Source organism: Alosa alosa, chromosome 16, assembly GCF_017589495.1.
Source record: "Alosa alosa isolate M-15738 ecotype Scorff River chromosome 16, AALO_Geno_1.1, whole genome shotgun sequence".
Taxonomy (NCBI): Eukaryota; Metazoa; Chordata; class Actinopteri; order Clupeiformes; family Clupeidae; genus Alosa; species Alosa alosa.
This window is the reverse complement of record NC_063204.1, coordinates 15,369,258-15,391,736: the sequence shown is the minus strand read 5'-3', so window position 1 is coordinate 15,391,736 and position 22,479 is coordinate 15,369,258. Positions and strand designations below refer to the sequence as shown.

At 41.1% G+C, this 22,479-nt stretch overlaps 2 protein-coding genes across 5 annotated transcripts in view; one reads left to right on the top strand and one right to left on the bottom strand.

Moving 5' to 3' along the window:
- Positions 1–15,251, top strand: part of nck1b (NCK adaptor protein 1b) — a 30,421-nt gene extending 15,170 nt beyond the window's left edge. Inside the window, exons 2-5 of one of the 2 annotated variants that reach the window (XM_048266162.1) lie at positions 2,134–2,185; positions 2,960–3,203; positions 13,625–14,373; positions 14,484–15,251. In XM_048266162.1, the coding sequence (XP_048122119.1) occupies positions 2,978–3,203; positions 13,625–14,373; positions 14,484–14,684 (1,176 nt within the window). In that variant the 5' untranslated portion in view covers positions 2,134–2,185; positions 2,960–2,977 and the 3' untranslated portion in view covers positions 14,685–15,251. Of the gene's footprint in view, positions 1–2,133; positions 2,186–2,959; positions 3,204–5,855; positions 5,960–13,624; positions 14,374–14,483 lie in introns of those variants that run through there. The other variant, XM_048266163.1, reaches the window with a different exon arrangement.
- Positions 15,252–18,294: 3,043 nt separating this feature from the next.
- On the bottom strand, positions 18,295–21,875 carry bdh1 (3-hydroxybutyrate dehydrogenase, type 1). Of its 3 annotated transcripts, none has more exons than XM_048266164.1 (5): positions 21,637–21,875; positions 21,171–21,281; positions 20,832–20,970; positions 20,137–20,292; positions 18,295–19,436 (listed from the first exon to the last, which is right to left on the bottom strand). In XM_048266164.1, the coding sequence occupies exons 1-5, from the start codon at positions 21,847–21,849 to the stop codon at positions 18,970–18,972; spliced, it is 1,086 nt and encodes a 361-aa protein (XP_048122121.1). In that variant the 5' UTR covers positions 21,850–21,875; the 3' UTR covers positions 18,295–18,969. The 3 variants fall into 3 exon arrangements, with proteins under 3 accessions (XP_048122121.1, XP_048122123.1, XP_048122124.1); XM_048266166.1 differs by having other exon boundaries at positions 20,137–20,289; XM_048266167.1 differs by lacking the exon at positions 21,171–21,281.
- Between the last annotated feature and the right edge of the window lie 604 nt (positions 21,876–22,479).

Genomic DNA, 22,479 nt, shown 5'->3' with positions numbered 1-22,479 from the left:
CTATGTTGTAGGTCTGCAGAATGTCTATGTTGTAAGCTGCTATGTGGAATACTGTACTGCTAAGATGTCTATTTGAGTCTAAATCACTTGCTTTAATAAGGAGTTTTTTTGAGAAATAGAACGGTGAATGGGCTAAAGTTTTGTGACCTATGCCTAACCGTAGAGAACTACTCTGAGACGCCTTCTATAAAGGATTAAAAAAAAACACTTACACCAGCAATACATTTGGCAAATGATTAATTTAAAATTCAGTGCGAATGTTGTTACGGATTGTCAACAGATGAACCATGACATGTTAAAGTGAAAGTGTTACTCCAGGAAGTGGTAGGCCATACTGTTAAACTGCATTGAATTCAATTAAGTTAAGACATGCATTTCATTCTGCTTAGTCATTTGTAACATCACAGAGATTGCCTCAACCATCTTTTTTGTGCTACCACTAATGAGCCTAAGCTGTTTTGTTACAGTTGTATAACTTCAGAATGGTACAATTTATTCAGAATCATTCCCAAAGCATTTGTTCCTGCTGAAAAGAGCAAGACATTAAAAAAGCCAGTTCCTAGTTTTCCTTGCAGTAAAAAGACCATCATCCATCATGACAGTTATAAGGTGAAAAGCCATTTTCTTAAGATCATTTTATTATATTTTCTCTATATTTATTTATATAGTCTTTCCCTGTCTATGCCTTTTCCTTTCACCATTCCCTCTGAGTCATGTTGTGGACAATAGACAATTGCTGGCTACATTCCCCATAAAGGAAGTCCTGCTGAAGTTCTAACTACATCAGAAAATACGGAAATATAAACCCATCAGATTGTATACTTACCTTTTGGCAAGTGAGGCAGTTGAACATTTGAAAATAATGGGTGACTTCTGTCCTTTTTTCACACAATCTACTAAAGTTTGTCTTGCAGTACCGTACACTTCAGTTTCAATGTTTCATTCTGCATGGCTTAGATCTTTTCACATCAAACAGTACAACAACAACAACAAACAACAAAGTTAGCAGAGATGATCAATCGAGTGGAAAGCATTTATCACCTGTTGGCAAAATCTAATTGTTAGCCTATGCTAAACGCTTATTTACTTGCTTGATTCAGTGATATTTGTCAGGATGGTGGTTGGTTGACAGAAGTCCATAACATCTGGTGGTCCAGGCAGACCGACTTGGCTCATGTCAATGATGTCAAACAAGGCAGTATGCCACTTGTTGCATGCTACATAGGCCATCACCTCTCCTGTCCAGTTGAAGTTTTATTGTCATGTTCTCATAAATAGACATTTATCAATAATGAAAAATCTTGTGCTCAGGAGCCAGCTCAACTTTAAAGAATAATCAATTGGATAGTTTTAATTTCTAATAAACAAGACTGAAAAGTGGGTGAGTATTAGAAATAAAAAAAGGAAATAAAGTGACGAGCAATAAAATATTGAGGAGCTTTACACATTACGAGTGGGTGAAGTGACAATTCAGCATCCTGATGGTTTGTAGATGGAAACATCACATCACTGCATCTGCTTTTACAGGCCTGACTACTCTTGTACCTTCTACCAGATGGTAGGAGGGTGAAGAGACTGGCTGGGATGACTGGGCTCAGAGAGGATCCGCTTGGCCTTTCTCGTGCAGCACTGGCTGTAAAAGGTGCTGGATAGTTGGTAGCTCAGTCGTTGTAATGCACTGCGCTGCGCTGACCTGACGACACTCTGCAAAGCTTTGCAGTCATGGGCAGTGCTGTTACCATACCATGCTGTGATGTTGCCAGACAGGATACTCTCAATGGCACAGCGGTAAAAGTTGGACAGTATCTCACAGTACACACCAAACCTCTGCAGCCGCCGAAGAAAGAAAGAGCCTGTAAATACCTCACTAACAATTCATACTTTCTAATGAGGAGACACAGCACTCAAATAATCCTCCGTAGAAATGCATGGGGTTAGTTTGTAACACCAATATAGCAGTTGTCTACACATATCCTGCCTCTTCCTCGGCAAAAAGTACTGTATATGTAAGTAACCATTTAAAACCTATATGGAACAGTGAAATACTGTGGTACTGTTCCAGTCAGTGAAGATGTTTTAGAACTTGTAAAACTGCTGTTACAACAATAAGTGATTTTATTTTCTTTCTTGCAGGTTCACACTAGAACAACTGGATTCTTAAGCTTCCAGCTTTGATGTGGTGCAGGTAGGTAATGCTGTAATACATGTTAGTTTTTATTTAAATAGCATATTGTAATATGCAGCCTTCTAGCATATCAAATAAAAGGTATTTGTCACATTATACAGTCATAGAAAATGCAATATGTACTGAAATGCTTTATCAATGTGCATTAATGAAAAGATGTGTTGTACATAAAACACAAGAATTGTATGGATGAATGGTGATGTGACATTTACAGGTGTACACTATGTCAATAAATATGCCTTTGTTTTCATAAACAGCATACAAAACATCATGCACACCTTCAATACTGATTTATTTCAGAATATTGAAAAAATAATAATAATTAAAACTTCCAAAGGTTTAGATATTTTGTTGTATCAATTTGTTGTATCAATTCATGTATGAAATTCATCTTTTGGCTCCAGAGAGCGGTAGCAGACCAGGTGGTGTAGGCTACTGCCACTTCAACAGCCAGAAGCTGATGAGCACTGAGGCTTAACTGACATTCACTAAAATTCATTGGCCCAAACCCCTTAGGGGTGATGTGATTATGGGTAAAGGATCTAGAACTTTCTAGTCTGTTGTCTGCAATATGTCTGGCTAATGTTCCCTGTCGATTTTAATCAATCATCTTTTCAAGAATCATTCAGAATGACCTTAGGTTCTCTGTCCATCTCTTGTTCATTACTTGTTATGGTTGTCTTGAGCTAGACATTTCCAGATGCCATCTCTTTCATCTAGAAACAATTACACTCGTTGCCTGGAGTTATAGTTTCTGGCCCTCTTCCTTCATAGTATCAAGTCAAATCCAAGATGACGGAAGAGGTGATTGTTGTTGCCAAGTTTGACTACACGGCCCAGCAGGAGCAGGAGCTGGACATCAAGAAGAATGAACGCCTCTGGCTGCTGGACGACTCCAAGTCCTGGTGGCGCGTACGCAACGCCACCAACAAGACTGGCTTTGTGCCCTCCAACTATGTGGAGAGGAAAAACAGTGCAAGAAAAGCCTCGATCGTCAAAAACCTCAAAGACACACTAGGTAGGGATGTTTTTTTTCCTTCACACCTTCCAAAGCAAAGAGTTTTTGATACCATATTCCAGTCAGCTGCTTAATATTCCTGTCCACTTGTATTTCTAACTATTGTTAAGTGTTCTTTTATAATAATAAATCCATATTTATTGTGCACTACATGCGATTAGTCTTCAAAAGTGACTGAAATGAGGCCACTGTAACAATAGGCTGGTATCATGGTGAATCTCTCAAAGTTGCTCTGTGTATTCTCTCAGTTTTGCTTCATTAACCACAAGCAGAGACCAGACAGGAAGATTTGCTACTCTGCAGCATGCTTTCTTTTTTCTTCTCATGTTGCTTACCTTGGTGTACAAACACTTGCGCTCATACACAGCCGATGCACAGATGCATAGATGTACAGCACGCCCGATAGTTAGAAAACTGACTCTCATCTTGTCTTGCTGGTGAACAGATCCTCTCCTCTTGTCTTATCAGGTAATTGGGACCTTTCCTATGATACGTATTTACTGTGCACTGGTCTGAGTGGAGCAGTGCAAATTGAGGTCAGATCAAAAACAACATTTTTATGCAAAGAAAGATTCCAAATAAATGAGAGATACATGAATCGTCTATTTTGCTTACACCCTGTGGTTGAATTCAGGCAGTTTGGGGAGGAAAAACAGGAAACATGGCAGGAATAGAGTAATGAGCAGATGCAATGATTAATCAATTATTTTTATTTAAAGGGCTGCAGGGGCTTAGTTGTTGTTATCGCCTGTATTATAGAAGGAAGGGGAAGGTCTGAGCCAAGTGCAAGATAATTGGTCAGAGGATTGAGTCCAACTAATCATTTTTAATGGGGCTCAGGAAATTATTAGTACCTATAGGACTTTTACCAATGAACTGACATTATAATGCAGCCTTGCAACTTAGTATTATGTAGCCTATGTAGAAACATTGGTTTCTTCATTTGGGAATGCTTTAATGATTACTCAGAAAATTGTACCATGTTTCCATTTTACTTCTGCTATAAAACAGGACATAGCTTCAACCTTGAAATCAGAAGATCTATGTCTTCAGTTATGTTCTCCCAGATTTTTTTTTTTTTTTTTGGTGAAAATCAAAACAACATAATTTATCACTACTCATTTTAAAAGGAAGCCTGTTTCAATTGTTTTCTCTTTGCTCTAATGTGCGCGAGGGAATGCGCATATGCCTCTAGAGGAGAAATTGGGTCTTGCTAAACACACATGTGAAGTGAGAGCTGAAATTCACAGAAATGAGGCTCAGGAAATTCAGCCGTGGACTGTGCATGAAGTGACCAGGTTTCATTATGAGTAACGTGTGTGTGTGTGTGTGTGTGTGTGAGAGAGAGAGAGACTTGTAAAGAAGTTTAACAAGCTAATTTTCTACACTTGGTTAACTAGGTTGCCATAACAATTCCTATTATGTGTTTGACCACAGTAATCATTATGAAGCCTAAGAATGATGTCAAACTGAATTATTAAAATGGCCAACCCCTGGTTATGTGCTCTTGGTATCTTGTTTAGTATGCTAAAAGCCATTATGTTGTAGCAGAGAAATCACTACATTTGCACAAATAAAGCACCCTACGGCCTTTTTTTTTTTTTTTTTTTGGAAAGTTTTTATACTTTAGGCCTGTAATCTTCAACATTGCCATTCAGCACAAGCAACTATGTTCAGTATGAAGGATCTGGTTCGTAATATTGCCCGGTTACATTCAGTTATTGAGCAAATAAATGTCTAGACCATTATTTGCTGTTTTGTGGCAATAAAACAAATATGGACCATGGTATGGTGACAGCCTGAAAACTTTACAAGTGCTGTCCTAAAAAAAAATATAGGTCCTATTGAGGGCAGAATACTGTGCAGTGTAGGCTAGCTAGTGTGGACAGCTGATTGTTGCTCCTGTTTTAAAAGAAAGCACTTGTTAGGGCCATAACCTTTCTCTCTCACCTGTACCAAAACATTCAAACTTGAATGAACATTTGATTTGTGTTTTTTAGACTGTGCTGCTGATACTTAGCCTCAAATTGATGTAGGCCACAGTCATCAGCATGCTGCCATGCAGAGCAGATGCAATCCTGTACAGATAACTGTTACAGCCCTGCCCTGATGAGACATGAGGATTAGGAATGCAGGCGGCCCAACAGTGTTATGATCTCAGTAGTAGGCTCTTTTAGCCCGCGAGCAGAGCCCCAAAGGGAGCCGAGGGGCTGATCACGGTCTCCTCATGACTGCATGCAGATGGGTGCTGGCCTGGCCTGGGGGGTGGGGGGTGTTCAGTGGATGTGTTTTGAGCTTGTTGCTATACGGCACAACACATGACTAGGACCACTGTGAACAAGTCAATTGTTTTTTTTGTTTTTTTTTCTCAAAAAAATGTGTAACTTGATGGGACAAGAAGAACTATCTAAAATAAAAGCTCAGTCTCATTTCCTCTCTTTTCAAAAGTGCTGGTGATGAATCATTGGGTGGTATGGGACCGTTTCCTCTCGTTTGGAACCTGAAGTGTGTGTGTGTGTGTGTGTGTGTGTGTGTGTACATGAGTGGAGGGGTGAGTGAGGGGGGGCTGAGTGTGGAAAGTAGCCTCTTCATTGGTCAAGTCTGATCACATGGGGAGCTGTGGAGTTGGAGGGCAGTGAGATTCCTCTCTGAGTTGTGGGAGTTTCACATGGAATAGCAGCTCAGCAGAGGGAAGTTGGGACTCGCCGGTGGGGAGGTGAAAATGGATATGGCTAACCTCTTTAAGCACTTCTTCCGTGAGTCCTTCACTTATCTGTTTTGTTTTGTTTTATAATAAACAGCGAGGAAACACTCTTTCTATTACTTTTTCAAAGATTGGTGAAAGATTTGTTCATCTATTTTTCATCTCTCTGTGTCTTTTTTCGTTTCAATGTCTGAATCAGGGCTGGGTGGTTATTTCCTGAAGTGATTTTGAGAGCTTTTCTCTATGTTAACAGAGTGTTAGTTTTCCAATGTTCACAACTTGTTAAAGAGAATTGAGAATTCAGTAATTAATGGATTGTTTGGAAGTTGGCTATGGCATAGAAAAAAAAAAAACTGTCCTCGCAGCTTTGTAAAGCGTCTGCTCGGGGTGTCTGCAAAAACAGGGCGGGTAGCACTTCTGAGAGCTTGCTGTCGAAGCCTGTAATTGCACAGTCTCTCTCACACACTCACACTCACACACGCATACGCACTAATACACACTCTCAAACACAGAATATGCATAACAATCCAATTCTGTGTGAAAACCTTCCTCCACACATTGCGCATATGGAAAAGAAGTGTAATTTTCTCAAGACCGAAATGCTTTTTTCACACCACTCAGTGAGCCAGCATGACCATGGAAATGGTTAATTTCAGACACAAGCTGCTGCTAATATGCCCTATCCCCAACTAAATTCCAACAGTAGGGATTTCTTTCTGTTGTGACTAAAATACTCCAGGTTATTTAAGGCAGTAGTTGTGTTTGAAGAAGTTGAAGTTTTTTTTTTCTTTTTCTTGGTGATCTGTAAAATCTGGAACACAGGCAGTCCCCATGGTTCCCCCAGCAGCCAGCCGGCAGTGGAACATTACTTTTCCCTGTTGAACACTGCAGGCATTGTGTCATTTTTTTTTAAACTGTGTGCTAAGATTGACTAGTGCTTGGCTGGTTATCAGACGAACGTTTTTGGTGTGGAGGAGCTTCCACAGAGAGATGAATCCTTAACTGCTGTGTAGCTGACTTTTTTTAAGTCAGCCGTGCTGGGCATTATTGTCTAATCACCATTCCCATTGAGTTATGGTGACTGCTCTTAGGGCTCGAGATTATCATCATTGTTGTATTAATACATTGAGATTCTAGTGCAAAAAAAAATCTGCATTGATGTAGGAAGTTTAAATAATTGTTAAAAGTGCTATGCAATTTAAATGATGAAAGACAAGTTCCTTTGTACATATCACTGGCAGTACCACATTGTGTGTGGTGAAACACATTCCTTAGGGTCGTGACACTAGCCAAGTACACTTAAATGTAAACAAACCGAAATCATTATCATATTTTCCATTTTCAGGCAATACCCTGTCTGACAGGCATAAGAAGTTGAATATAATCAATATCAATCTAAGAAATCAATCCTATCCAGATTGAGAATTACAAGCGAAACACTAGAAAAGCAAAAGTCCTCATGTGGCGCTAGTAGGCCTTGATTTGATCACAATCACAAACACATTTTACAGGCTGTTAGGCCAGCCAAGTTTTCTCAAGAGCTGGTTATTTCAGACAAATAAAGGTCAATGAGGGGGGATAAGAGTATTTCAAATAGACCTAGAACATAAATTGAACTTGGACTGAGGTGAGAGGATGGCTGTTTCTTTGGACTTGAATATAAGAAATATGAGAAAATAGTCAATCTTATTGAGCCAATGCTGTAAGTAAGATCAATTATATCCTGAGCTAGACAAAGATGAGATCTTGTGCTCAGTTGTAATGCTATCCAGGTACAGTTACACGTTAGTTTGATCATATTTTAAACACTTATTGATCTAACTATGTATTGTCACATCAGTGAATGAAAACATACAGTAGCTTTAATGACCAGAGAGAGAGAATTAAAGTGAAAAGATGTTCCAAAAAAAGGTTTACCAAGAGCTAGCAAAACACAATGATGTGTAAATTGTGAATGTTGGACTCTCACTCTCCCTGTCTTTTTGCCTCTCTGTCTCTCTTCCTCTGTCCCTTTTGCTGTGCTTTATTTTCGCCCTCCGGAGCTAGCGGAAGTAGTTTAATTTGAGACAGCTTTTTTCTCCCACCCCAAGGCAGGAAGCTGGGGCTTTTGGATAGAGCAACCAACCCATGCTGTGTACGTCATTCTTTCTTCCGGTCATTTGCTCGTCACCCCTGCTTCTTTCATTTGTATGTCTCCCTTACAACCATCCCGCTGCTTGCTCATTTATTGGCCTTGATGGTAACACTTGTAATAGATGTTTTTTGGAACAGATGTTGATATTTTTTTTGCAAATGTCCCTCTTGTTGCTTGCTTCTACCCTGCCATTTTCCACATTTTCCATCTTTTTGTCTTCGTCTGATTTAAGGGCCAGAGTTCAGGGCCTGTGAGCCAAAGAGCGTTGCATAAGAGGAAGTGATAGTGGCCCTTTTTGAAGTGTGTCCAGTGGTTGTAAATGTGTCAGGAGCGGTGGAATTCTGCAGAAGGTTCCCTGAGTGCCTGAGGAGAGGACTCCAGCCCTGCACTTGGCTCCCCCTGTGCTCTACAAATCCCATCTCTAACCAAACAAGAGCACTCCGACGACTGCAGACCCTTGTCCCTGTCTCGCAATAACCAAAATCAAATCTAAGTTCCTTGTTTGTGTAAGCATTGGCCAGAAAGGCCTACATGTGTTTAGATATTTTATATATCTTATATATTTGTTTACACTTTACTTGACAGTATCGACATAAGAGTGACATGACACTGTCATGAACGTTTCATAAACAAGTCATAAACATTTATGACATAACACTTCTGTCATTGAGTGTCATTCGGATTTTGTCATAACAAGTTAGGGTTATGTGTTCATGACTGTCATGTAACTCTTATGTCGATACTGTCAAGTAAAGTGTTACCATCTTTTATAATTGATTTAAAACTGACCTTTTTTTATCCGTGATTATTATTTTAATTCTGTCCACAAGACACTCGTTTCAGAAATATCTCCCTACACTCTAGAACACAAACTACAGCTGATAATGTGACTATATTTTTGCTCTTGCCCTTTTTCACGTCATTGTTTAATCTAAAAATCTCTGTTTTACTTGTCCACATGGATCCACGGAAACTGCCGTTTTGTACAAAATATATGAAACACATGTTAGCAGGCATTTTTAGAAATGTCCTCTTGAGTGAGCAGACAGATGATTGACCCACTGGGGGACAACAAGGGTAATAAACCCCTTTTGCACCAAAGATTTCATATGCCAATCAGTCGCATCACACCAGGTTAAAGCAGGAGGCCTGAAGTGTTGCAGTGTTCACCCTCATATAATCCATGGTATAGTGGTCTGTCCTGAAGTCTGTTTGATGGTGGAAGAGTATAGCTGTCTGGTTAAAAAGCCTATTGGGAGTGACCTTACTGAAGCCTTTGCGTGTCTGTGCTGTAAGAATAGTGACCTAGGTGAAGCTGTTTGTGAAAATGATCGGACTAAGAGCTTGTGAAGTCTGTCAAGTTGTTTGAGACTTTCATGGTTGGAGTGTAGTGGGTTTCTTTTTCTGATATTCCCTTTAACTCATGATGCTAGCTTGAGGCATTCAACATCTTGTTTTTGTTTTCTTTAACATTCTGGTAAATCTGCAAAGGTTTTTTTTGTCTGTCATGATCTCTATCTAGGCATGATCAGTTTATTTTTGCCTTTTCATTAAAAGATTGCCTGAAATATACCAGTGTGTAGGGTTATGAAGTCACCCTGAATCTGACCAAAACATACACATATGTCAACAGTCTGGTCTCTAAACTGTCGTTGACTAATCAATGTATAACGTGGAGGTTTGACTTAGCTTAAGCATTCTTTTTGACCCTCTTACATTCCTTGTTATGTGAGGCATCTCAGCCTCCTGCTTGAAGAATGCTGTCAAAAGAAATAGAAAGAAGTGACTTGATATCATACAGAAGGGCTCAGATAATGACGATGATGGACAGATGATGGAAGTTTTCTGGAGAGTCTTTCTTTAGAGAGAATTCAGTTTTCAACAGAGACCTGACAGTGAAGAACCAGAATGAGGTGAAAGCTCTACAAGTTGAGCCTCCTGTTTCCTTGCTGTCTTTCTGTCCAAATGAATGTTAAGATATCATTTTCTCCTTCACACTCATTTCCAAATGTCTGAAAGGCATTATGTTAATAAGGACCACTTTAGGTAATGCATTTGTATCAATTAAGTAGACGTGTGACCGCGCACATCCCTTTTCACTGTTTTGGATGGGTGCTGGATCAGAGAAATGACTCCAAAAGTAAAATAAGAAAGTGATCCGCACACCATATAACTCCCTTGAAAGGTTTTTTTTACTTTGCATGCAACGTTTCGAGCCCCTGGCTTTTCCTCAGGCTAGGAAGAGACGGGGGCTCGAAACGTTGCACGCAAAATAAAACAACTTTCAAGGGAGCGATATGGCATTTGTATCAATCGACATGAAAAAGCAAAAGGAAAGGGGAAAAAAGTAACACAGAAATATCCCCTTGCACACACATCTTTGTGTATGTGCATATTAGTGAATCTCAGTCGATTCAGTTTAAGTCAATACACTAATTTGGCAATTTAAAATGAAATGGTGTTGCAAAAGCAAACATAGAATAGAACATGGAATCTTGTAACATGTCCTAGGCCTAATCTCTCTCTCTTTCTCTCTCACTCACTCACACACACACACACACACACACACACACGGATATATGCAGATTCAAGTCCTTTTTCCACTGAAAGGTGAGCGACAAATACATATACATCCATATATACACTCAGACGTATATACATATACACGCACTGTATGGGGGAATTGGGATGAGTACCTGTGTGTACTCAGTAAGTACTCATTTACACATTTACAAATAACAGGGGTGTAATCATTTACAAGAAATGGTAGACAAGCTTGAAGGTTTGCTCTACCTCTTCCTTGATATATAGTGTAAAGCTACATAAAGAGTAAGAAGTGTGCAAAGAAATGAGAAAATAAGAACAAAAAAGACATAAGAAGCCAAAGAAACGACTGTTGAATAAGAGAATATTGCAGAAGGTTGCTTTACACACTTGGTACTAACACAGGGCGAAGATGAGCATGCTTCGAGAGGGCCTCTGATTGTTGTTGAGGAGGCTCCCTGTTCTTCTCTCCTCCCTGCCATGCAAGCCATGACTCATCTCATTTCATAACCCATCATTTCATGACTCATCTGATTTCTCATGTCTGCTTTTACATTCATACCTGTCTTTTAGTATGTTTAGTGTGTTAGTATGCAGTAACTCCTACAGCATAGTTTGTGAGTAGACTCTTTCCATATACCCTCTGCTAATCCTATCAAATGCTGTTTTTGAAAAATATATATTCTAGGCAGACACGTAGAAATAGTCACGTACATTCACCAACCGTGTCTCGGTGTTCAATGATTCTGCACCTGACCTACATAAAGGTATAAGTGAGTTTAAGATATGATATGGCTGTTTGTGTGAGACCGTTGCCGTTTGCAAATCTCTCTGTGCCTTCAATCAGCCATCAAAAAGGAAACATAGAGGCAAATATATCAGTCCCAGATTGCCTGTGTTTGTAATGCAAAACAGGCATTTCGACACAGCAGGAACTTCTCTTAAGTAAATTATCTTGCTTGATAAGGAGCAAAGCTTTATCAGAAAAACCTGCAGGGGCAATGCAGGAGTTCTGTGCTTATTGAAGTGAAATTGGCAGTAGAACAGTTAAAACCTTCAATGGATACTGTAGCTGCTTGCACACTAAGGATTTTTTTTCCCTTGTCACTAGCATGTCTGAGTAGACAAAAGTAGAGTGGCGAAAAGTAACAGTAACCTTAAAGGTATTTTCATTCCTCACTTGCAGTGATGCACAAGGGAAAGGAGTTATGCACAAGTTGTTGCGCAGCACAACATAGGCTACTTTGAAACAGTGTGTGCACAAAATACACACAACAGCTAGTCACAGTTTCTCAGCTGTCTTAATAACCGAGATCCACATCTATGAGCTGTTTGGGTGTAGTACTTCATGCACGTTTATGCTTTAGGTTGTCTTGTTTGGTTTGTTTTGATGTAGAGGAGTGATCGTGTTCTGATATTGTTGGGGCTTTTGAGCGCACGCTGGCTGCCAAATGGACATTCCTTTGCTGTAACACCATCACTCCCCGCCCCAGCTGCCTGCCAAACCCAGCAACATGGCAAGGAGGCCAGACGAGGGTCAAAGTTTTTTTTTTTTTTTTTTTTTTTTTCCCTCCCGTAGTAATCCGCGCGGCCGCGCCAAGCCCGACGCTCTGGGCCTGATGGTAATGTAGTGCGGCAGGGTGGAATCCTCGAGAGTGTCAGAGGACCCATCCCTGTTGACCCGCCTTCTCCTTCCCCCTGCGGAGGATGACGGCAGCTGGGATGATGTCACCAGTCCAGTCATGCAGATCACTGGGTTTGTGCTGCACTAAAATTGTAGCAGAATATAGCCTAGCCTATAGCACAAGGATGGCACGAGTAGGTTAGTGAGTTTGAGTCGTTATTAACTAGACTTATTCTGCAAACTTGCTCTGGATTTCTACAAGACTGTTTTCTGTAAGAACATTATAAATTAATATTTGTTCTGTGCTACGGTAGCTCTTCTCAGAGCCTTAGCAGTTTGCAGCCAGCCTGGTGTGTGGGAGGAGGCCCCTTCTAAGCCAGCATTTTTAGTTTCTGCCAGCCGTGCAGTGGGACTGACAGGTGTTAACTGCTGTTTACCCCTCTCCACTACCGATCTTATCACAGGCCTCTTCTTTCCATGTCACTGTGTGCATCTGTTTTTGTGTGTGTGCGGTTAGTATAACGTACGTCACCATGACTGCAGTGGCCCCGGTTGCCAACGTTAGGATGACTGGAATGCCACACACACACATTTGGTACAGTGAGACTGCTAGGTACGTGTGTACAGTACATGTGAGTATGCTTGATGAGCTCAGCTGTGCCAAAACATGTGTTTGGACAAGTCATGCCTCCTCACAAGCAGCCTGTTTGTGCCTGTCCCAAACCACAGAATCTTTTCTAAGGGGTTTTATCCAGTGAATACCCTAAAACAACACTTCAAGTTGCTCTTCAAAAGTCTGGTATTTCCCCCCTCTCTCCTCCTTTATAAAGTTTATTATTGGCAGCTATTATTTTCCATTTTTGTGTTGTGGTTTTTGTCCTCTGATGGCTTTTTTTTTCAGTATAAGCCTGTTGCACTTCCCGTCGAGTGTGACCCAGATGGGTTTGAGCCAAATTGAAGTGCGTTTGTGGAGCAGGAGGAGGATTACACAGTGTGCCATCATGAGCTGTGTGGACATGCTAACACACATTCACTCTCTTACCCCACTAAAGCCTGTCGATAATAACACCTTATCATCTCCTCTGGTTACAAACCACTTGCAACAGCCCATAATTCAACATAATTTGTACTCTGTATCATCTTATATACTATAGTGTACCTTTAACTAATACATGTAGTCTTAGAGCTGGGTTAAGGTTTAGTGTTTGGAGGAGATTCTTTCAGAACCTTTTTACCAGTCGTACAAATCATAAAGCTATTTGACCTGAGCTGTATTTACTGTAAACGTTTGTACTCTACCCATGCACACAGGTTACATGCACACACACAGTCCTCTTGAAAAACTAGGGCATATGGGGTCTTTGTTTCTGCACATCTGGACTGAAACTCTTCCATGTTGTTTCCTGTGGCTGCAGGGATCGGCAAGGTGAAACGGAAAACCGGCATGCGGGACACAGCCTCCAACGCAGACACAGACCAGTACGCTGACAATGGCGAGCGCCTTTATGACCTTAACCTGCCGGCACTTGTCAAGTTCAGCTACGCGGCTGAGCGCGAGGATGAACTGTCGCTGGTCAAGGGAACGCGGGTGATCGTCATGGAGAAGTGCAGCGACGGCTGGTGGCGCGGCAGCTACGCGGGCCACTCCGGCTGGTTTCCCTCCAACTACGTGACGGAGGACATGGACGGCACCGCGGCGCTGGGATCGGGTGAGCCTGTCTCGTCGCTATCCGAGAAGCTGGCAGCTGCCGTGCACGGTGCCTCGACCGGCGGCTACGCTTCCAACGGCAACAGCAGCTGCGGAGTTCTGCACACGGTGCAGGCCCTCTACCCCTTCAGCTCCACCAACGAGGAGGAGCTGCGCTTCGAGAAGGGCGAACTGATGGAGGTGATCGAGAAGCCCGAGAACGACCCCGAGTGGTGGAAGTGCCGAAAGGCAGACGGCCAGGTAGGCCTGGTACCCAAGAACTACGTGACTGTGCTGGCTGAGGCACCCAGTGTAGGCCCTCCCACTCCAGACTGCGACTACGTCCAGCCCTCTACGACTGGACGCTTCGCCGGCAAGCTGTGGTACTATGGTAAGGTGACGCGGCACCAGGCGGAAGTGGCCCTCAACGAGCGTGGCACTGAGGGGGACTTCCTTATCCGAGATAGTGAATCATCGGTGAGTACAGCCAAAAATTATATTTTAACTATTGTTTTACAAGCACTCTGCATATGGTACAGTAAAGGTATCTTAAATCTAATTCCGGCATCTTTATTTCCTTTGTGCAGCCCAACGACTTCTCCATCTCCTTAAAGGCCCAGGCAAAGAACAAGCATTTCAAAGTGCAGTTGAAGGACACCCTCTACTGCATAGGCCAGCGCAAGTTCAACTCGATGGAGGAGCTGGTGGAACACTACAAAAAAGCGCCAATCTTCACCAGTGAACAGGGGGACAAACTCTACCTGGTCAAAGCCCTCGCAGCTTCTTGATCACTCCAGAAATGTAAAACCTCGGCCTAAAAACTGACAAAACAGAAGAGACTACATCCAAAAGAGACTTGTGGGGAATAATGAACATTCCAAGTGAAGACGGAGTGAGAAGAGAAAAGAATGACAAGAGAGATTAAACGGGAGCGAGAAGTTGGACTATGACTCATTCTTAAGGACATGGACACATAAAAATGTATTAAGTCATGTTTAGGTCATAGGACACAACGTATTTCAGCGTATGTCAACATATACTAGATCTACATTTAGTTAATTTTGTTAATATATATTCTTTTTCATTTTCTTTTAAAATGTGATGCTTTCATTCTTCCCAGGACTAACACGGGCACAGGGATCTTTTCAACATGGCAAACAATCATTGGGAGTTTTGAAAGAAACTGAGATAAATCGTGTTACACGAATTGCTTAAGAATTTATGTACTTTTCCTGTCATTCTGCCAAGCTGCAAACATTTTGGAAATAATTTCAGACTCACCATCTGCAACATAATGTTTGTGGAGAAGCTAAACTTTTGCTAATAGTGCAAACAAAATAAAATCAAAAATTGAATGAATGACCAAATGATTTATTTTCCAAATACAAGATGCTGCTTTGTGAAACCATAAAACCTTTTGGATATTATTATTATTATTATTATTATTATTATTATTATTACTATTACCAAGATCAGAGGTCATGCCAAAGGCAGCTTATGATATAGCATGATGCTTGATGACCAGTAAGAAACTAAATGTATTTTGTTAGTCTTACAGCTTCTGAAAATTATAGTCCCACCAAAAGTGATTTGTTGCTATGAATTAAGACAATGTTAACAAGAGCAGTGAGGTGACTGCAGAGCCCCATCCCTGTATTTGGTCAGTAAAGAAAGTGGAAAAGAATTTCTGTACCCAGATTCTAATCCGGATCATCGTGTGGGTAGCCTGGGTGAGCCCAGATGAACCTGTTCGCAAATTTGAATTTGCTAATTTGCTATCAGGTTCGTCTGGGTTCACGAAGGCTATCATGTAGGAGGACCGATATGGTAACAATGTACCTTGTCTGAATGTTTGACATAAATCAGACCAGTACTTTTTAAGTTGTGTAAGTGGACACATAAATGGAAAGACAGTGGACATTATTATAATGGGAGTATGAAAAAAATGCTATAGTTATATAAATTCTATAGTAATATGGGAAGGAAATTACTCGGTGAGTCAAGTGACTGATGAAATGGAAAGAAACGATTCTCTGGTTTAGATGATGTCTGTTTGTCTTTGGTGTCTGTATCATGGGAGATCCTGGAGAAAATGGCCCTCTGGGCTAAGATCATTTTGGCTGGATTAGAGGTGGTTGCATTTGTGAAGTTCATCTGAATCTGGTGAGGAATTTTGACAGGGGTGCTGGGCTGCTATTGTGTAACTTTCTGCTCTAACTGCTGCAACAGTGGAGAAGGAGAAGGTGCACTTTGACCCCTAATTGTGTCGCAGTCACCGTTTCCTGTTATTCCACTGCACTGATAAAAAAAGCCACAGGATGTGGAGAGAGAAGTGCAGTCACTAGGATGAGTGGCTAGCTTAGGATATGTAAAACTGGACTCACAAGGATGTTTATGCAGGGAAATTGATGCAGGCAGAATTGAGGTCACCCCGCTTCACTGGATGGGGTCCTAAGATGTGCATGAGCATGAGTTGTGTGATGCTATGCAGAGTCTAGTCTCTGAAGGGAAAGGGGTTTCACTCCTCCCGTTGTCTCTCGCTCTCTCTCTCTGATGAGTTTTCCAGCTGTGCAGAGGTGGACTGTTTGGCTGAGGAAAGGAGGGAAATTCAGAGAGGCTAATGGAAAAATATGACACCAGAAAAAAAAAAAGCAGCCCGATCTAGAACGTATGTCTGGGGAGTACGCACTAGTCTGGAGTATTAATCAGCACAGTGGAGAGAGGGTTGTGCCGAGAATGTGCGTGTTTTTGCATCTTTGTGGAGGAAAGAAGTCTTATCTTATTCAACAAGCAACTGTAGTACCATTTCTGAGAGGTGACTGAACTGTCTACATTTATTCACCATCATTGGGGCTGCTGCTGCCACTTGTACTTAAGAGTTTACGATTGACCAGATTTGCCAAGTTAGCCAGTGTTATTACTTTGAACACTGCTGGGTGTCTGAATAGGCCTACTCCTTTTATGCTCCAACACTCTTTCAGTAACACCCCCTGACACACACACACAACACAGAAGGACATGATGTATTAATGTACTCATTATGCATTAATGAATACAGAATTTGAAAACTGAAAGCTGTCAAATAATTACATTCAAACAACAGGAGTGTGATTATTTAATGTGGGCCTATACTGCTCATGGACGGTCATCCATGGTGGGGCCCTCCTGATCCCAGCTTTCACCTGCTGCAGCGCTTCATCACTGCTCCATCTGGATCTGCTGCTTTGCATGTGCGTGATGAGCTATGCCTCTGTGCTGGATTCAAATGGGCAGCAACCCGAAGTGGGAAAACTTCCGTCCTGAGGCTCATTTTACTGTTGAGTCTTGGCACTGATTGATTTATGATGCTGGCTGTGTGACTGATAACTTGTATCTCTGTGTGTGTGTGTGTTCATTCAGCGGCATGCATGTAACTGCAGCTTAATCGTAACAGCTGAGTGCTAAGTGCCAAACAAGGATGTCCTTCAGATTACCCTTTCTGTTTGCTTTCCCCCCCCCCAGTTATAACTCCTACACCTCATGAAATTATACATTCAAGCACCTGTGTTATTTACAAACTCGGACAGTGATTCAGATAGCAGTTTTTTAAGGAGCCACTCCAGCGGAGCAAGTGTTTTAGCATTCAAATTAAAACTCTGAATGAGTGGTTCACTTCAGTGATCATACATTATTATTATCATACATTAGTATTAACAAATATAGCCTATATTAGTGATAGCACAATAATCTTATGATCTTATTAAGATTATTAGCGAGGTCCATAACTCACACAATATTTCAGTCTCTAATTTGTGGACTGCCGTCATGCATAATATGTAATAAAGGACATACAAATGGCAGGTATAGCCAACCAAATACATAAATGTTTACAGTAACACCATTTAAAAAAAAAAAAAATCCTCAAAGATTACTCATTTAGCTCAGAATTCCACTCCTACTGATTGTATTTTATTGTCTATTTTATACTTACAAGTATGTAACAATTGTGCCCCCAAGTGGTTCCAATAAGAACATCAGAAAAGTAGGTTGGTGATCAGCATCTCATCATTCAACTCATTAAGCCATTAAAAAGTTTTTTTTTTTTTTTTTTTTATAATACAGCCATATATAAAAAGGCCCTGTTTGTGCTTCACAATTGCACCATGTGATGTCTTTCTTAGTATTTATAATACTCATAGCCAGAGATGGACAGGACTATAAGGGACCCCTGCAGGCAGTATGGTGATCGCAGTGCTGGTCACCACTGACTGTGCCCAGAGCCCCACTAACACAATGTGCCTTTCTACTTTAGACAGCTGCCTTTGGGATATTAATTACTTGTTTACATAAATCCATCTCTAGGAATATCTCCATAAAAATATTTATGGTAACACGTTAAAACAATATTGCATTGTCAGATTTCATCAACATGATCAAAATGATCTCATTTAATTCTGCTAGTAAATGAAGAATATAACTCATCAACTCAAGTGCAAACAGTAAAAAAAACAAAACCACCTTCAAACAACAATTCTGGTGTTAGAAAAATACAAAAAAGAGGTGGTGCAATTTTAAATGGCACCAGAAAGAATAGTTCTAGCAGAGAAATGTCATCAACATGATTTACAAATTTCCTCCGAAATAGGCATGACACACTGCATACCCAATACTCTTGTGGGCACTCAAAATATATATTTTTCTCAGAAATCTCAATATTTCTCTATTCATAGTTCACATTTTCATATAAGGCAGACAGGAATTACTGGCCATATGGAATATCAATGATCAGGAATGATAACACTGGGCTACACAGGGTCTGTAACTGAAGCACTCTGTTCCCGTAGCGTAAAGAATAGTTTTAGAAGACTGGTGTAATTTTCCGAACATACACGCTGCTATTATGTGTAGCCAGTTCTATTGATTATTGTGGAAGCTATTTGTTGCAGCAGAACGGAATGCTTCAGTTACGTGTCTGTTGTAACTGTTAGACAAAAAATCTAAACTGATTGATCTTTGCAGCAATCCTTTTACATGATACAAAACAGGACTGACTAATAGGATGTTTTGCGGTATCTGGGTGTTGTTTTCTGTTTCTCAGAAATACAATCGGTCAGAGATGGCTGCAGGCAGGTGGGTCATAACCTGCATGCGGATCCACCAGTGAGGCTCCATGGGGTTGTAGCGTGTAAAAGGCCGCTGGGACACGATGGCATCAGTGATGTCCTCAAGCACAGGCACCACATCTCTCTGGCCACTGCCACAGTAGGAGCGCATCAGGGCCATGTGCTGCTCAAAGTGGGACTTGCCGTAGTCCTCCTGGACTACAGGAGGCGCCTCTCGCCACAGTTTGTCTGCAGTGGCAGCAACCAGGTCCCGTGACAGTATGCCAGTGGCTGCCACAAAGTTACCCGGTTCTATTAGTGACACTTTGACACCCCAGGGCTTCATCTCGTAGCGTAGGCAGTCGGTGAAGGCTTCTACACCGTATTTGGAGATACAATAGGGTGAGCGCAGTGCATTGCCCATCCGACCATACATGCTGGCCAAATTGACCACACGCCCTGAGAAGAACAAAAATTTTCACATTTGGCTTGATCATGCAAACAGGTTGAATGTTGCATAATTGTGCCATTTTGTTGGCCAGATCCTAGGAAGTTCTCTTATAAAAATGTTAAAATGTCCCACATTAAATATGAACTGGAAAATAAATGCTCTAATCCAGAGAAAAAAAATTGTAATGTTAAAGCAAAGCTGCCTATGCAAGCAAATGAGTTAATGTTAATATCCAGTGCAAGTACAGAAAGAATTAGCCAAAGTCCATTTCTTCAACCAAACTCCCCAGCATTCTTCTGAATAGTGGTGAAAGATTGACCAAGCCAAAAATGGGGATGTACAGTGCCAAAGTTCTAGGCATGTTTGAAACAATGCTGTAATGATAGCATGCTTTAACATTACATTTTCAGTTTTTTATTTATCAATCAATAACATACAAAGTATGTATAAAAAAATGTTTAAAAATCTAAACAGATGGACACATTAATGGAGAATTAAAAATAACTGTGTTAAGACAAATCCCTTTTCACAGAACTACATATTTACTCTAATCACCTTAAAATCACCTTGCTGGTCTAATTTGCCAAGTACTGGGAGTACAAGGAATTTATTTATATGGAAAGTAGTAAGTAGAAGTGGAACAACTGTAACTGACAAGAGAATACTTAATAGTTGTACCACACCTTCTATCTAACAAGCCTTCCTCACCTTTAGTCCTGCGGATGAGTGGCAGTAGGGCCTTGGTGATCCTGATGGTACCCCAAAGATTGACCTCTGACACCTGTTTGTATGTCTCCATGGAAGTGAACTCAACCTCGCCGAAAGTGGAAACACCAGCATTGTTAACCAGGGCCCACAGACCTGCTCCGAAAAGAAATGAGGATGATGACACATTAATATTCAGTCCAGTCATCTTCGACTGCAAACTGCTAGATGAGGAGTGTTTTAATTGAATTAATGGCATCGTTTGAGTTGAGAATTTGCATGGGAGAGAAGAGAACCAAGGTAATTCACCATTTGAGCATATGTGACTTTCTTTGGCTGGAGCAAGTCTAGCCTACACTATGATGCTTATCTGAAACTGCATTCTATGCATACATCCACTTGAATTTCCCCTTGGGGATCAATAAAGTATCTATCTATCTATCTATCTTCTGTAGTCATGTCAAAAGTAGCAATAGAAAGAATCTGTGCGAGCCATTTTTTTTTTTTCACCTTTATTTAACCAGGCAGAACCAAGAACAAGTTCTTATTTACAGTGATGGCCTGACAAGAAGCACAAGCTTCACCTCCTCCTTAGATAGCAGTCATTTGTAAAACCATCATCTGGACACTATCAGTCACGAAAGAATGGATTCCCACCCCAACTACCCACCCCCAAACGCAGCCATAATGTAGCCTACCTTTCCCTGAATCCTCTAGATTTGCCTTCACAAACTCTGCAGACTCTGCCACCTGTTCTTCGCTGCACACATCCAGCTGTAGGACTTTCATTCGTTCAGAGTGCATCTCCTTCAGCTCCTTTGCACCATCCCCATCCTCCTGCAGAGCCAAGCCAAAGGAGAAACCTTTCACACATGACATATTAGTGGATAAAGTATGACATAGAGATAGGCTACAGTGACACATAGTAGGAAATGTTGCCATACACTTGTAATAATACCGGCTTCAATTCACTGAACATAGTGACAGTACAGATGCCAAGGCCTTATTCAGCAGACTTTTGACAGTTGCATGCCTACCGTAAACAAGCATCCTGCAAACACAATGAAACCTTTTTTGTGAAGGTGTTTCGCCAACGCATGACCAAATCCACTGTCACAGCCAGTAATGAAAACGGCTTTGCCCTCAATCTGAGGAGGGAGAGAAGACATGACGAAATGTTGCTTAACTTAACGGCTGCGCTGCTAGTTCCTTTCAAAGAGACAATTCCCGTGGGCTATTAACCTACAATGTCGTCTGAAGGGTAAATGCATCCTCAATATGCTGTAATAACATCAACTAAGTGTGATCGGTGTTTTATTGCACACAAGCATATCAGTGTTGCGATGTAGATGGTTGTAAAAGGTTTGCGATAGACAATAGCCTACATAGCTTATTAGCTTTACCTGTACAACATTCATTCAGTAGGCCTAGGCCTTACAGTGATCTAACGTAGACAGGTGAATGGCTACCAACTCATTCACTCAGACAAACCAACCCCCTTACCTTAACCGTACCCCTTGGTAATCGAGGCATTGCAACATACACAACGAATACTAAATACACTGCGACAACGCATTCAGTCACGCTAGCGTCGGGATAACCACAGCACCTCGCTAAAAAACTGAGTGCTGTTGGTAGACCAAAACCCAACACAATGGTTAGAAATACAGAAAAGCCCACCAGGAGCGCGACTCGCACATAAGGTAGCGGAGCCATCTTGAGAAGTTCTACTGTTGACAAAATTATAGAGGGGTTGGGTCTGGGGAGTAAACGTCATCCTCATGCCTGTTGCGCTCCCAGAGGCGCACTTGTAGCCTACAGATCTTTCCCTGAATGTCCAAGGACAGAATAAATAAAATAAGGTCTAGCCCAGGGTAAAAATAGATTCATTGAATTGAAATAGCTATTTCTCAGTTGCTTTATTTATAGGCATACATTTCTCAGGTCAGGGTATAATTTCTAAAGACTTAGGGTACTATAGTTTGCTTCCCAACCACGCACATCCTAGCAGTTTCACAGCATTTTGGCCAACATGCACTTTCATGCAAAAAGGTACCCTATTGAGTAGGCCTAAGGCCTGTAGCCTAGCCTAGGCCTACAGATTGCTGTAAGTCTTAACTCAAACACCAGATGGGTATCACTGCCAATCGGGCGAAACAAATAGTATTTTGTGTGGTATTTGCCAAACCACTTGTCATTCAGACCTTTACATGTGACCTTTAAATTTGATTTCTTAAAAAAATAAAATAAAAAAAAACCTCATAGGCCAACAAATCCAGAAAATCCAGCATCATTAGGCCCACATCAGGCAACAATGTGTTTATTTTTGACCCAATTAGCCTACTC